A 13,918-nucleotide genomic window follows, 5' to 3' on the forward strand; every position below is an offset into this window, starting at 1 on the left:
TTTTGCTCTTGTTGCCCAGGTTGGAGCGCAATGGCGCGGTCTTGGCTTACAGCAATCTCCGTCTCCCGGGTTCAAGCGATTCTCTTGCCTCAGCCTTCAGAGTAGCTAGAATTACAGGCACCCACCACCATGCTAGGCTAATTATTTTGTATTTTTATTGGAGACAAAGTTTCACCAGGTTGGCCAGGCTGGTCTCAAACTCCTGACCTCAGGTGATCCACCTGCCTCAGCCTCCCAAAGTGCTGAGATTACAGGCGATGTTAACTATTTCCTAAACTTTCCTGAGGGATGGCCATTTCACTGCAAGGTTCTCACTGCTTTGTTCTTCTGTATTACAAATGTTTCCCACTTCCTGTTTTTTAGTATGTTCACACTTCTCAAACTTCGCCTTTAGTGATGTATTTCAGATGACTTTATAGGTTTCACTGGGATTTAGGGGAGGAGGTCAAGGCTTCCCAGTCTGCCATCCTTTTCCTCAATAAATTTGTTTTGAGAAACAACTCCCTCGAAAGCATTTTCTTCCTCATCAGCCACATCAGTCTCCTTTGAGTGGAACTCTCTTCTCGTCTCCTCTTGAATTTTATGTGAGTGTTGTACACATCCACCCACAGTGTCAGCTATTCTCTAACATTTGTAAGCCAATGATTCAGACATCTGTTGCCAGCCTTTACCTCCATCTGGGCTTCCAGACTTACCTACATTTTAAATTAATTATTTATTATTATTTTTTATTTATTTTTGAGACAGGGCCTCACTTTGTTGCCCAGGCTGGAATGCAGTGGTATGATCAGAGCTCACTGCAGCCTCAACCTCCCAGGCTCAATCAATCCTCCTACCTCAGCCTTTTGAGTAGCTGGGACTATAGGTGTGTGCCACCATGCCTGGCTAATTTGCTTTTTTTTTTTTCTCTAGAGATGGAGTTTTGCCATGTTGCTCAGGCTGGTCTCAAACTAGGATCAAGCAATCCACATGCCTTGGCTTCCTGAAGTGCTGGGATTACAGGCATGAGCCACCACACCCAACCTATTTACTATTTTTAGAGATGAGGTCTCACTATGTTGCCCAGGCTGGACTTGAACCTCCTTGCACAACTGGTCCTCCCACCTCAGCCTCCCAAGTAGCTGGGACTACAGGTGTGTATCAGCACACCTGGCTTCACCCACACTTTTATCTCCAATAAAATGCTGCATCTCTAAACCCAGCACCTTCCTTGAAGCTCTGATCCTCTTCTTGTAATCCTATTTCAAGGAACGACACCGCCATCTGGCCACAGCCTGAATATCGTCCTGATCTCTCTGCCTCCTTCCCCATGTCTCACATGCAGCCGCTACCAAGTCATGTCAGCTCTGCCCCATGCATATTGCTGTCCTCTTCCCCACAGCCACCACACCAGCCCTTATACCTTCTGAGACCTGCCCTCCAGAGGAGCGCACATGCCAGGAGCATTCAGTGGGCACAAGTACTTTTATTGCTTCCGCCCGGGAGAGGAAGCCCTGGTGGGAGCAGGGACACAGAAAAACACGGAGCTGCACCCTCCCGGCAGTGTGGATGCTGGGGGCAGGAGTCCAGGACTGAAGAGCTGTCCGCGTGGGAGCTGGAATCACTGAGGTGGTACACCTTGGCCTGCAGAGGCCACCGGCTGGAGAAGGGGGTCCCAGCCTTACCGATGCCGCTTTCGGATGCTCTGCAGCTCCTGGTAGATGGTGCTGAAGTTGGGCCGCTGCCCAGGCTCATAGGCCCAGCACTGCTCCATGAGCCTGAACACAGCATCAGGACACAGCTCTGGGCAGGGCAGTCGTCCCCCTGTGAGGAGAGGCACCGCACACCGGGCATGAGGAGGGAGTCTGAGGGCCCTTGGCAGACTCTGGGGCACACCATGAGCCACAGGAGCTGCTTAAGATGCATTGTTCCGAAGCACGCACTGTTCTCCACCAAGAGCCCAAAGGACACAGGCCTGGCTTCTGACCCCAGTCCCACCACATGCTGCTGTGGGACCTCTGCCAGCCTGTTTTTCCTTCTGAGAGAGGGACATATTAAGCCCCACCACACATGCTGTGATAAGCAAATGAAATAACGTACGCCTAGCACAGAGCAGGTGCTCACTTGGTAGGAGCTACAGGGTTACTCTTTTTTTTTTTTGAGATGGAGTCTCGCGCTCTCACCCAGGCTGGAGTGCAGTGGTGCGATCTCAACTCACTGCAACCTCCACCTCCCAGGTTCAAGCTATTCTTGTGCCTCAGCCTCCCAAGTAGCTGGTGCCCACTACCACACCTGGCTAATTTTTTGTATTTTTAGCAGAGACAGAGTTTTGCCATGTTGGCCAGGCTGGTCTCAAACTCCTAGACTCAAGTGTTCCACCCTCCTCAGCCTCCCAAAGTGTTGAAATTACAGATGTGAGCTGCCACACTGGGTTTTTTTTCTTTGGAGTCCAGGTCTGTCTGTCACCCAGGCTGGAGTGCAGTGGCGTGATCTCAGCTCACTGTGTGATCCTCTCGCCTCAGCCTCCTGAGTAGCAGGGACGACAGGCGCATATCACTACACCCAGCTAATTTTTGTATTTTTTGTTTTGTTTTTTTGGGCTTTTGAAACAGTTTCGCTCTTGTCACCCAGGCTGGAGTGCAGTGGCACAATCTCGGCTCACTGCAGCCTCTGTCTCCTGGGTTCAAGCAATTCTCTCACCTCAGCCTCCTGAGTAGCAGGGACTACAGGTATGTGCCACCACACCTGGCTAATTTTTGTATTTTTAGTAGAGACGGGGTTTCACCATGTTGGTCAGGCCAGTCTCAAACTCCTCACCTCAGGTGAACCGCCCACCTTGGCCTCCCAAAGTGCTGGGATTTCAGGCATGAGCCACCGTGCCCAGCTGGGTTATTCTTATGCCCGGTGGGAAGGTTGGCATTAAGGGAGTTGGAAGAATGCGGCTGGAGCAGCAGGAAGAGGGCACAGACTGAGACTGCTATCATCACAGGGTGCTTACCCTTCTCCACGAACTCCCGCGTCTGCTGATTGCTGAGGTTGGGATAGGGGGAGGCCCCCAGGCTGAAGGTCTCCCAGAGCAAGATGCCAAAGCTCCACACGTCGCTCTCGGAGGAGTAGCGGCCTGCAGAGGAGCAAGGCAGTGTGAGTGGATCCTCCCTGGGGCCAGGGCGAGGCAGGCGGCAGGACCCAGGCCTGCTGGACAGGGACCAGGTACCGTAGTTAAGGGCCTCAGGTGCGGTCCATTTTACGGGGACTTGTCTGAGGCCCCCTGAGGATGCATAGACCCCATCAGCTTCCTCTCGGGACATCCCAAAGTCACTGATCTTCAGGACATTCTTCTCTGTCACCAGGCAGTTCCGAGCAGCCAGGTCCCTGGGTGAGGCAGTACAGGGGCTTGTTTGGTCAATGTCCCCTGCCCAGCCCTGGCTGAACACTCTAGAAAAGCCATGGACAAAAGCTGCTCCCAGCCCCATGCACCCCTATCTACTGAAGAGGCCAGCTCCCTGCTGGAGCTGCTGCCTGATGCTGGGGGCCTGGGGGTTAGGAGTGTAGCCCTGTGACTCTGGTCGGGTGTCGGCCCTGATGCTGGGGGACTGGGGGTTAGGAGTGCAGGCCCTGTGACTCTGGTCGGATGTTGGCAGGGCACCTGGCCACCACCCACTCACCGGTGGATGCAGCACTTGCTCTCCAGGTACTCCATGCCAGCAGCGGCGTCCCCCACCATCTGCAGCAGAGTCTTCACCCGCAGGCGGGCCCCCTCCGTGCGGAGGAAGGTCAGGAAGTCACCCCCTGCAGGTGGGGAGGACCCCACTGAGCCTCCTGTGACTCGGGTACCACCTGGCCAGGCCATGCCCCCACGTGGAGCTTAGCGCCCCGCACTCACCCTGCACAAGCTCCATGACAATGTAGATGGGCTGTTTCTGAGTGCAGACGCCAATGAGACGCACAATGTTGGGGTGGCTGTACTGCTTCAGGATCCTGGAGGGCACTGCTGCTCAGGCGCCACGTGGCCAGGCTGCCTCCCCAGGGACCCCCAGGGATGATGGGAGAGGAGCTTGGCCTCCAAGGCCAGCAGACCTGGACGTGTGACCTGGGGCAGCCACTACGAGGGGGCACCACCCACAATGAGGGGGTCTTGAGGAAGGATTAAACACCACCATGGAGGTCAAGCACTTTACATTGTGCCAGGCACAGAGGAACTTCTGTGTGTGCCGGACCCGGGGTGATCAGTTTATCACCCACCTTGCTTCCTGTAGAAACTTGGCCTTGAGGTCAGGTGGGAGAGTCTCTCGACAAGACTTCACTGCCACCAGGGTGTTGTCAGCTCGCAGGCGTCCGCTGAACACTTCGCCAAAGTTCCCCTGAAATGGTCTTGGGCTCCTACCAAGTCCTTCCCAGTCCCACAGTTCTCTGCTCCAGTCAGTCAGCCCCGTGCTCGGACTCCTCCCCCAGCCTCTCTGGGAGTTTGCCCCTAGTTGGGGAACTGAGAGCACATGGAGTAGGCAGGGAAAGCTGCCTCCGACATGCCACCCTCCATCTTCCAGGCTGCACATGTCCCTAAACCCTGCCACCCCTGTTCCCCTTCGTCTCCACCACCCCTGTGAGAGAAGTGACATGGAAATCCAAAACTCACTCTCCCCAGGGTTTGAAAAGCATTCTGATTTTTAGGAAAGCAACTTCTTCCCTAAACAGGTATCTTGTTGCTCACAGCAACAGGGTGTCTCCCTACACGTACAAGAGAGCTTGAGGGGATGGTCTGGGTGAGGGTGATGAGGTCAGGGGGCCAGCAGAGTTGTCTACAGGGACTTTTCAGGGTAGGTTCTGTCCCCTTTCCTGGAGGATTGTATGTGGCGGGGGCTGGGCAGGGAGTCGGTACAAGCGGGGAATGAGATGGGGCAGGGAGATCTCTGGGCGGTGCAGCGGGGGACCCAGGTGTGACTCGGGAGAAGCGGCCAGTGACAAGGAGGCCGGCGGAGGCGCACTCACCCGTCCAATCTGCTCGCCCAACACCAGGTCCTCATGGTTAAGCGCCCACTTGTCCTGGGGAAAAGCGGAGTTAAGGATCAGAAATCTGAAGAAAAGGGGTGCTGGGCCCTTAGAAGGGCTGAACATCTCTGTCCCTGAGGCTATGTCCTCCATTTCTTGGCACCTCTGTGTGTGTCCCGGGGTGGGACCACACCTAGATGACTACAGGGTCCAGGCAGGCTCACCCGCCCGGTGTGTGCAGCCCGTGGAGTAGGAGTGGCCTTGGCCTTCCAAACCTAGGGGAAGGCAGGCCCCAAACTTCACTCACTCTGCACCCTGTATGTATATGGAGGGCCTGGAAAGCTCTTTCTGCTCAGAACCTGGGTGGTCCTGACCCACACTCCCCAAACCTGTCACAGGGCATGGGCTCACCTTGGGCACGGGCCTATGCAGGACGACACCACTCTTCTTGGTGAGGGGCTGCTGGGTGCTCAGCAGGTGTTCGATGAGCAAGGGAATGCTGGGAAAGCCTTCTCCTTCCAGTCGGTACAGGTTCTGCAGGGCAGGGGACCCAGGGTCAACAGCCTCCATTCTGGGGGAGCCTGAGCCCTGGGAGGGTAGAGGGAGGGCGGGAGGGGAGGAAAGGGCCTGCCCAGGATCAGGGCAGAGACTGAAGAAAAAACACCATATGATGCCCCTCTGGGGAAGACACACAAGCCTCTGTTTTGTTGCAGGGACTGGGTGGTCTCTGTGGCTGCTTTCAGCCAGCCCTGCTAGGGAAGCATCCCAGACCTGGAAGCTACCCAGCAAGTTCATTCCCCTTGGGGAAGGGAAGGGAGGGGAGAGTGAGGCCTGGAAGGCTGGGGTCCCAGCCTCACTTACGTCCAAGGACTGGATGATGAAGTGCCGGGGCAGGCCATCCCACAGCACTGACAGCACGTACTCCTGCTTGCCCTGGCTCTCCCGCACCAAGAAGTCCCCAGAATGTGTCAGCAGCTCAGCCACCTCTACCCGCGGGATGGCTCCGTGGTACCACAGCTGCTCATGCAGGGGCTTCTGCACCTCTGGAACGAGCTGCAGCGGTGGGGGGAGCTGGGCAGGGGAAGATGGAGGAGGAGCCACTCAGCCAGCTTGTTGCAGAGGCTGTGGGGGCAGTCAGGGGTCTCTCTCTTCCCGCTATAAGCCCCCAGTCATCACAATCATAGATTGGCATGCAGAGCCGTCCTCAGGCCCTTGGAATGGGAAGTGGACTGGCCCAGGATCACACTGGGCAGAGCTGGGAAGGGAAGCCTAGGCAGGATAACCCCAAACCAAGCTGGTGCCTCCTCCACCAGGCCACAGGCCCCCCAACATTCCTGGAGCAGGGAGAGCTGTGGAATAGTCAGGGCTGCTGGTCCTTTCAGCACACAGGGGCAATGGAGAGGAAGGAGAACAGGGGAGGCAGGGTCTAGGGCCATCTGCAGCCTAGAATTGCAGGGAAGAGAGGAACTTCCAAATAAAAACAGCCTGGGCAGAGTCTCCGCTCTAGGACCTCCCAGTGATTACATGTGAAACACGGCCTCATGCCTGTAATGTCAGCACTTTAGGAGGCTGAGGCCGGTAGATCACAAGGTCAGGAGTTCAAGACCAGCCTGCCCAATATGGTAAAACCCCTGTCTCTACTAAAAATGGAAAAAAAAAATTAGCCAGGCATGGTGGCAGGCATCTGTAGTCCCAGGTACTCCAGAGCCTGAGGCAGGAGAATCGCTTGAACCCGGGAGGCTGTGGTTGCAGTGAGCCAAGATCGCACCACTGCACTCCAGCCTGGCAACAGAGCAAGACTCCAACAGTAGGGGGCCCAAGCTGGGCGCCACTCACCGAGAACTTGGGGCGGAAGATTCCTGAGATGTGGCTCTTAAGGATCTCCAGCGTGGGCGTCCTTCCCCCTTCTCGTTCCTGCTCCTGAGGCCAGGGACAGACGTCAGCAGGTGGCCAGGCTTAGGGAGGGGGAGGGCAAAAATGAGGAGCGCAGCCCCAAGTGGGCTTGCCAGTGGCAGGCAGTGGCCGCGGATGGGGCAGCTCACCGAGGATGACGTGGAGTGGCGGTCATCCTGCAGGAGCAGCACAGGTGGGGGCTCACCAGGGCCCAGCTGCTCCAGCTTGGTCTGCAGCAGCTCCTGCTGGGCCTGCAGCTTGGCCTGGCTGCACATTGCTACCTGCAGCCCCTGCAGCGCCTCCTGCAGCGCCTGCCTCTTGCCCAGCAGCTGCACCCTGCAGGCAGGGCCGGTGGGAGGGTGGTGTGAGAGCGCTCAGTCTGCAGCAGGCAGCCAGCAGCAAGTAGGGAAGGCAAGAGGGAGGGAGGCCCAGAAGGCTGCTGCAGGCAGGGGCCCACTCACCGCCTGCGGGGGTGGGTGTTCTGCTCTTCATCCTGGAGCTCCTGCTGCAGCTGCGTAACCACCTCCTGCCGGCTGAACACCGTCTCGGTGGCCACAGCCAGCTCATCTGTCACTGAGGTCAGCCTGTACCCAAGAGAAGGGCCGCATTAATAAAGTCAAGCCCTCCTGCCTCCTCACCCATGCCCAGTGCATCCTTGCAGAGCCAAGCAAGCCTGGTCCCCTGGTGACAGCTCTGCGCGGACAGTGTCCACAACCCAGCCCCGCCTACATAAACACCCGTGGTCTGCTGGGAGCCCCGCCATGGCCCAGGTGCAAAGCCACGACCCACGTGTGCTGCACGCTCTCCACGGTCAGCTCGTTCAGCTGGAGCTCCCCAGGCTCCAGTGGTTCACCCTCCTCAAGAAGTGACTCATCGAATGTGACGCAGGGTGGGACGTCAGGTGCAGACCTATGGGGGACAGCGCCCTGTCAGTGGACAGTCTGGCAGCTCCTGAGCTCAGCAGGAGCAAGGACCGGGCTTACCCATATTGTCGCAGGAAGCCTTGGTACTCAGCCTCAGGCTGGATGCGGGCAGCAGCTGCAGCCATCTCCTGGTGAATGGCCACCACCTCATCCTGCACCAGGCTGCTAATCTCCAGGTATTCCTGCAGGATCTCCTTCCTGCCCCCAGATGGGATCCCCAGTCAGAGGGGCCTCAGGCTGGGCCAGGCTGGCCAGTTCAGACCAAGGACCCTGGGTTTGGAATCAGGGCTGGGGTTGACCCCCGCCTCACTTCGTGCTATCCGTGCAACTCTAGGCAAGTTATTTAATCTCTCCTTGATCTTCTATTTCCTCATATGTATAAGGGGGACACTGGCAGTTGTAATAAGGATCCAGTGGGCCGGGCGCGGTGGCTCACATCTGTAATCCCAACACTTTGGGAGGTCAAGGTAGGTGGATTGCCTGAGGTCAGGAGTTCGAGACCAGTCTGGCTAACGTGGTGAAACCCTGTCTCTACAAAACAAAACAAAACAAAAAAACAAGGCCAGGAGTGGTGGCTCGTGCATATAATCCCAGCATGTTGAGAGGCCGAGGTGGGCAGATCACAAGGTCAAGAGATCGAGACCATCCTGGCCAACATGGTGAAACCCCATCTCTACTAAAAATACAAAAATTAGCTGGGCATGGTGGTGTGCACCTGTAGTCCCAGCTACTTGGGAGGCTGAGGCAGGAGAATTGCTTGAACCCAAGAGGCAGAGGTTGCAGTGAGCTGAGATCGCACCACTGCACTCCAGCCTGGTGACAGAGCGAGATTCCATCTCAAAAAAGAAAAAATCAGCCAGGCATTGTGGCACATGCCTATAGTCCCAGCTACTCTGCTACTTGGGAGGCTAAGGCAGGAGAATCGTTTGAACCCAGGAGGTGGACGTTGCAGTGAGCCAAGATCACGCCGCTGCACCCCAGCCTGGGCGACAGAGAGAGACACTGTCTTAAAAAAAAAAAAAAAAAAAAGGATCCGGATGAGATCCTGTGTGCAGACTGTCTGCTATACAGGGAGCACTCAGTAAACATGAGCTATAGTTATCCCTGCCCCGGGCGGCCAGCTCTGCAACTCAACAAGCTGCCTACCCCAGTCCACATCTCCCAGCCCAGGCACACCTCTGGGCCCCCGCCTCATGTACTCACTTACCTACTCAAAATGTCCCATTGGCTATCTCTTAGACACCCCAACCCCTCTAGTTGAAAAATGAGGCTGGGTGCAGTGGCTCACACCTGTAATCCAACACTTTGGGAGGCTGAGGTGGGCGGATCACAGGTCAAGAGATCAAGACCATCCTTGCCAACACGGGGAAACCCCGTGCTACTAAAAATACAAAAATTAGCTGGGCGTGGTGGCACGAGCCTGTAGTATAGTCCCAGTTACTCAGGAGGCTGAGGCAGGAGAATCACTTGAACACGATTGTGTGGAAGTTGGAGTGAGCCAAGATTGCGCCACTGCACTCCAGCCTGGTGGCAGAGTGAGACTCTGTCTCAAAAAAAAAAAAAAAATGAAAAAAGAGAAATGAACTCCTACCCTTGTCTTCTAAACCTCTTCATCCTACAGCCTTCTCCACATAAGTTAATAGCCACTCTATCTTCCAGCTGCTCCAGGCCAAAGCCCCGGAGTCACCCCTGACTCCTCTATTTCAGGCTCCACTTCCAATCCACAGGGAAAATCCCACTGGCTCTACCTTCAAAACAGCCCCAGAACCTGACCGCTTCTCACCTCCATTGCTACCTCCCTGTCCTTTTTGTGGCCAAAATCTTAGGTCTGGATTACTGCAAGAGCCTGCTTTCTGGCCTCCCAGCTTCTGTCCTTGCCCCCTATAGTCTATTCTCAGCACAGCAGCCAGAGTGGCCTTATTAAATCAGAGGTCAGAGCTGGGCATGGCTCACATGTGTAATCCCAGCACTTTGGGAGGCAGAGGTGGGCGGATCACTTTGCACCCAGGAGTTAGAGACCAGCCTGGGCAACACGGTGAAACCCCATCTCTATTAAAAGGACAAAAATTAGCTGGGTGTGTTGGCACACACCTGTTGTTCCAGCTACTCGAGGCTGAGGCAGGGGAATCGCTTGAACCTGGGAAGTGGAGGTTGCAGTGAGCCAGGATCACGCCACTGAACTCCAGCCTGGGTGACAGAGCAAGACTCCAACTCAAAAAAAATTAAAACAAAACAAAACCAAAAAACAGAGGTCAGATCATGCTTTTTGTGCTCACCCAGAGCCAAAGACCTCACAATGGCCCTGCGGGACCCTCTATCACCCAGGAGCCCTTGACGCCTGACTCCTCCAGCCTTGCGTCTGACTCTCCCCTCCCTCACTCTGCAGAGGCACCGCTGGTTCCGGCTACTGTTCCCTGGGACTCTCCTTCCTCAGGGCCTGTGTACTTGCTGTCCTGGAAATGGTCATTCTCCAGATAGCCCCACGATTCACTCTCGTACCCTTCTCAGGGGCCTCTTTGAAGGTCACCTCTCAAGAGGCTTTCCCAAACCACTCTATTTACAACTGTCACCTCCTCCCTGGCCCCCATGCTCCCAGGTCCCCATCTACCTCTCTTGCTTTTCTCCACGGCTCTTAGCCCTCCTCACACCCTCCCTCCACTAACATGAAAGATCCCTGAGGACACATGTTTTTGTCCCCACTGTTCTCAGCTGTAATCCAGCACCCAGAACAGTGCTCCATGCATGTAATAAAATCCTGGAATAGTGGGACCCTGGCCTGGTGTCATTCGGAGGTAAGTTGCCTGTCCCATTCTCATGTGGTTACATGGCCAGCAATAGATTCCTAGCAATAGATTTTATGGGTCCTGCCTCTGGGACTGATGGCTGGGCTTAGGGCCGCATGAAGGTGGGGGCCGGGGGCCGGGGCCCGGGGCTACGGGCTTACAGGATTCGAGCCATCTCCTCGTGCAGGTCCTGCAGTGAGCGCAATAGGCCGGGCAACAGGCGCTGGTGGTGGTGCTGGTGATGCAGCTGGGCAGCCCGCACGCCCAGCACGTAGCGGTTGTGGTGGGCAAAGAGCTTCCACAGGCTGCGTACATACTTGTCCTTGGCCTTGTCACGGTCCTTGTCTGCCAGATGGGGGTCAAGGGGTATAGATGACAGCATGGAGGCAGCCCCCACTATCTGTTGACCTGACCCTCAAAGACAGGTCAGTACTGGCTTCCAATTCCCTTACTGCCAGCGAGGGAAGCCACAAACCTTTGCTGGCCTCCTGGTACTTGCGCTTGGCATTAGCACTGTCCCGTGCCAGGGCTCGATACTGGCTCTTCAGCTTCTCAATGTCCTGGCTGTGGGTCTAGGGAGAGAGAAGAGGCCAGTGTGGGGGGAGCAGGTCCCCAAATAAGGAAGGTTCTTGCCTGGGATGAAGCCCTGGAAAGGTCCTGTCACCAGCAAGGAGCACCTGGAGACTTCTGGGAAAGCTGGCTGCTAAGCTGAGGGTCAAAGGTCAGAGGGCCTGTTAAAGACAAGCCCCTTAGGGAGGCAAAGAGGTGGACTACAGGCTACAGCCGTCCCTCCTTGGTCTGGGAGCAGTAGCCCGGTGGTAGGCAGGGCCAGCTGCAGGTGTGTGCAGCCTGTGCAGTCACACACATGCAGGGCGTCCACATGTAGACAGGCCCTGTGCTGGGTCTCATGCCCCATTACTGCCACACCTTGAAATTCTTAACAATCTTTTAACAAAGAGCCCCACAATCTCATTTTGTGCTGGGTCCTGCAAATTATATACTTGACAGTAGAAACAGATGAGAGCTGAGACCAGAGTCTCACCCCAGTTCTCCTGTTTATGTGCTGGGATACATTGGGCAAGGCCCCAACCTCAGTTTCCCCATCTGTAACTGAGCTAAAGACCTTGACTAAATTAGTCTTTTTCTTTTTTGTTTTCTTTTTTTTTGTTTTTTTTTTGAGACAGAGTCTCACTCTATCCCCCAAGCTGGAGTACAGTGGCACAATCTCAGCTCACTGTAACCTCTGCCTCCCAGGTTCAAGTGATTCTCCTGCCTCAGCCTCCCCAGAATAGATGGGACTACAGGCGCACACTACCACACCTGGCTAATTTTTGTATTTTTAGTAGAGATGGGGTTTCACTATATTGGCCAGGCTTGTCTCAAACTCCTGACTTCGTGATCCACCTGCCTGGGCCTCCCAAAGTGTTGGGATTACAGATGTGAGCCACCACCCCCAGCGGATCACTTTCTTTCCTAAATGGCCGGATAGTAAATAAATATTCCAGGCTTGTAGGCCATACCGTCTCTATCCTAATTACTCAACTCCGCCATTGTAGCCACCAACAGCATGAAAACAAAGAGGCAAAGCTGTGTTCCAGCAAAATCTGATACAAATAGGCTAACCCTCAAATTCGAGATATCTTTTGGGGAGAGGAGTAGGGCCAGGGCTGACACCAGGGGCCGCTGTGGGTCCATGGCAAGGCTGGGCTCTGCACTTGAGGAAGGGGTGTGGTGCAGGGAGGCTGACCCACACACTGAATGGGGGTACTGGGCTCCCAGATAAAGAGCCAGCTCCAAATCACACAGCCCCTAGACCAAGGAGCTGGTGGGAGTCAAACCTGACATCACAGCCCGAGTCCTTGGTCTTCAGGGGGCCATGCTGCTGCCCAGTCTCTGGGGCCATGTGAGGAGCCTGCCTAGGTCGAAGGCAATGAGACTGACCCTCTTATTCCTCTCCATGACTCTCAGAACCCGGGGCCAGGTGGCCCAGTGTGGAGGCAAGCACCGATTCTGAGCTTCTCATAGGCAAATGTCTAGCCACTCATCCTTCCATTCCCAGCACTTTGCCCAGGCACAGAAAGAGCACAGACACCTTGCTGCAAGCAAGCCCAACGTGGGGGGTGGGGGGCGGGGGGGTGGGGAGAGGAAGCTGCATCAAGGTTGGAGCAGGCCAGGCCTGTGGTCAGGGACTTCCACTTCCCCAGTGAGTCCACCGACTCTTGTGCAAAACCACCCCTTGGAGGCTCAAAATTTAGACAGAAGTGACCGAAGTCCTGTGCCGCCCACCCACCTTGGTGAGCTCCTGCTGCAGCTGCTGCCACTGCTCGCTGTAGGTCTTGCGAAGCTGCTGCCGCTCCCGGATGAGCAGGCTCAGCTTGCTCAGGGGCCCTGAGTTCAGGTCCTCTGCGTGCTGCCGCAGCAACCGGCTCAGGCCCTCTGTCTGGCTGGTGATCTCCGCCCAGGACTAAAGCACAGGAAAGGGGAGGCAGGGAGGAGGGGACCATGGCTCCCAAGCCTGGGCCTGCCAAATCTCCAACCGCTCCTCCAGAGGGCCCCCAGGAGAGGAAGGGGAAGGCAGAGCCAGCCAGCACCCACAAGAGTCCCGCAGAGGCCCACCTGGCTGATGGGGCTGTCCAGAATGCCCCGGCTCTGGCCCCCGCCGTCCTGCAGGGACATGTGGTGAAGCAGCCCGGCATATTCCCTGTCACTCTTGACCCGCTGGGCCATCCACTTCCTCATGCCCTCCAGGAGCCGGAGCTCAGCCTCCTGCATCTGCTGCAGGACCCCATGGCCCTGGGGGCTGCACAGCTCCGAAGAGAAGCCCATAGTGCGGGCCTGGGGACAGAAAGGGGGCTAGCCGTCAGGGTGAGGCAGCAGCTGGAGACGCAGGCGTCGGACGAGGAGGCTGGGACTGGAGGATTGGGATGGACTGCAGATGGGGGAAGGTGGAGTCCTGCCTCGTTCACACACAGCCGGGGGTACACAGCAGCAGCCTGGCCTGGTCACTGGCCCTCATTGCTTCCCGAGCGCCAGAGGTCCCCTCCCCCATCCAGGAACAGGAGCCAACCTGGATCCTCCCTCCCCAGGCCCTTCCACCCACCACCTTTTACAGGGACACCCTCTCCCAGGTCCTCGACAGGCTAAGCCTGCACCAGCTGAATCCTCAGGCGGCTGTGAGCCCTGCCCCTGCGGCCATCCCGGCCTTCCGCGGTCCCTACCCGTACCCGGTGCGTCTCCGGCCCTCAGAATGCCCGCCTGGCCCCTGCCCGCCGCGCCCCCCCAGCTATTCCGGGCCCTGGGGCTGGCGTTACCCGCGCGGGCAGCTGCTCCTGGGGCGGCCTCGGACAGACTCAG

The 13,918-nt window shown here is 56.5% G+C and overlaps 1 protein-coding gene across 4 annotated transcripts; it reads right to left on the reverse strand.

Annotated features, from left to right (window-relative positions):
• Positions 1 to 1,445: 1,445 nt before the first annotated feature.
• Positions 1,446 to 13,916, reverse strand: FES (FES proto-oncogene, tyrosine kinase). 4 transcript variants are annotated; one of them, XM_002749114.7, is made up of 19 exons: positions 13,876 to 13,916; positions 13,181 to 13,399; positions 12,855 to 13,028; positions 11,040 to 11,136; positions 10,726 to 10,909; positions 7,842 to 7,979; positions 7,648 to 7,767; positions 7,320 to 7,442; positions 7,008 to 7,194; positions 6,802 to 6,885; positions 5,827 to 6,036; positions 5,377 to 5,499; positions 4,966 to 5,019; positions 4,222 to 4,340; positions 3,863 to 3,957; positions 3,645 to 3,768; positions 3,194 to 3,351; positions 2,978 to 3,100; positions 1,446 to 1,803 (listed from the first exon to the last, which is right to left on the reverse strand). In XM_002749114.7, the coding sequence occupies exons 2-19, from the start codon at positions 13,388 to 13,390 to the stop codon at positions 1,661 to 1,663; spliced, it is 2,466 nt and encodes an 821-aa protein (XP_002749160.1). In that variant the 5' UTR covers positions 13,391 to 13,399; positions 13,876 to 13,916; the 3' UTR covers positions 1,446 to 1,660. The 4 variants fall into 4 exon arrangements, with proteins under 4 accessions (XP_002749160.1, XP_054113215.1, XP_054113216.1 ...); XM_054257240.2 differs by having other exon boundaries at positions 13,789 to 13,916; XM_054257241.2 differs by having other exon boundaries at positions 13,783 to 13,916.
• Between the last annotated feature and the right edge of the window lie 2 nt (positions 13,917 to 13,918).

Source organism: Callithrix jacchus, chromosome 6 (assembly GCF_049354715.1).
Source record: "Callithrix jacchus isolate 240 chromosome 6, calJac240_pri, whole genome shotgun sequence".
NCBI classification, from domain to species: Eukaryota; Metazoa; Chordata; class Mammalia; order Primates; family Cebidae; genus Callithrix; species Callithrix jacchus.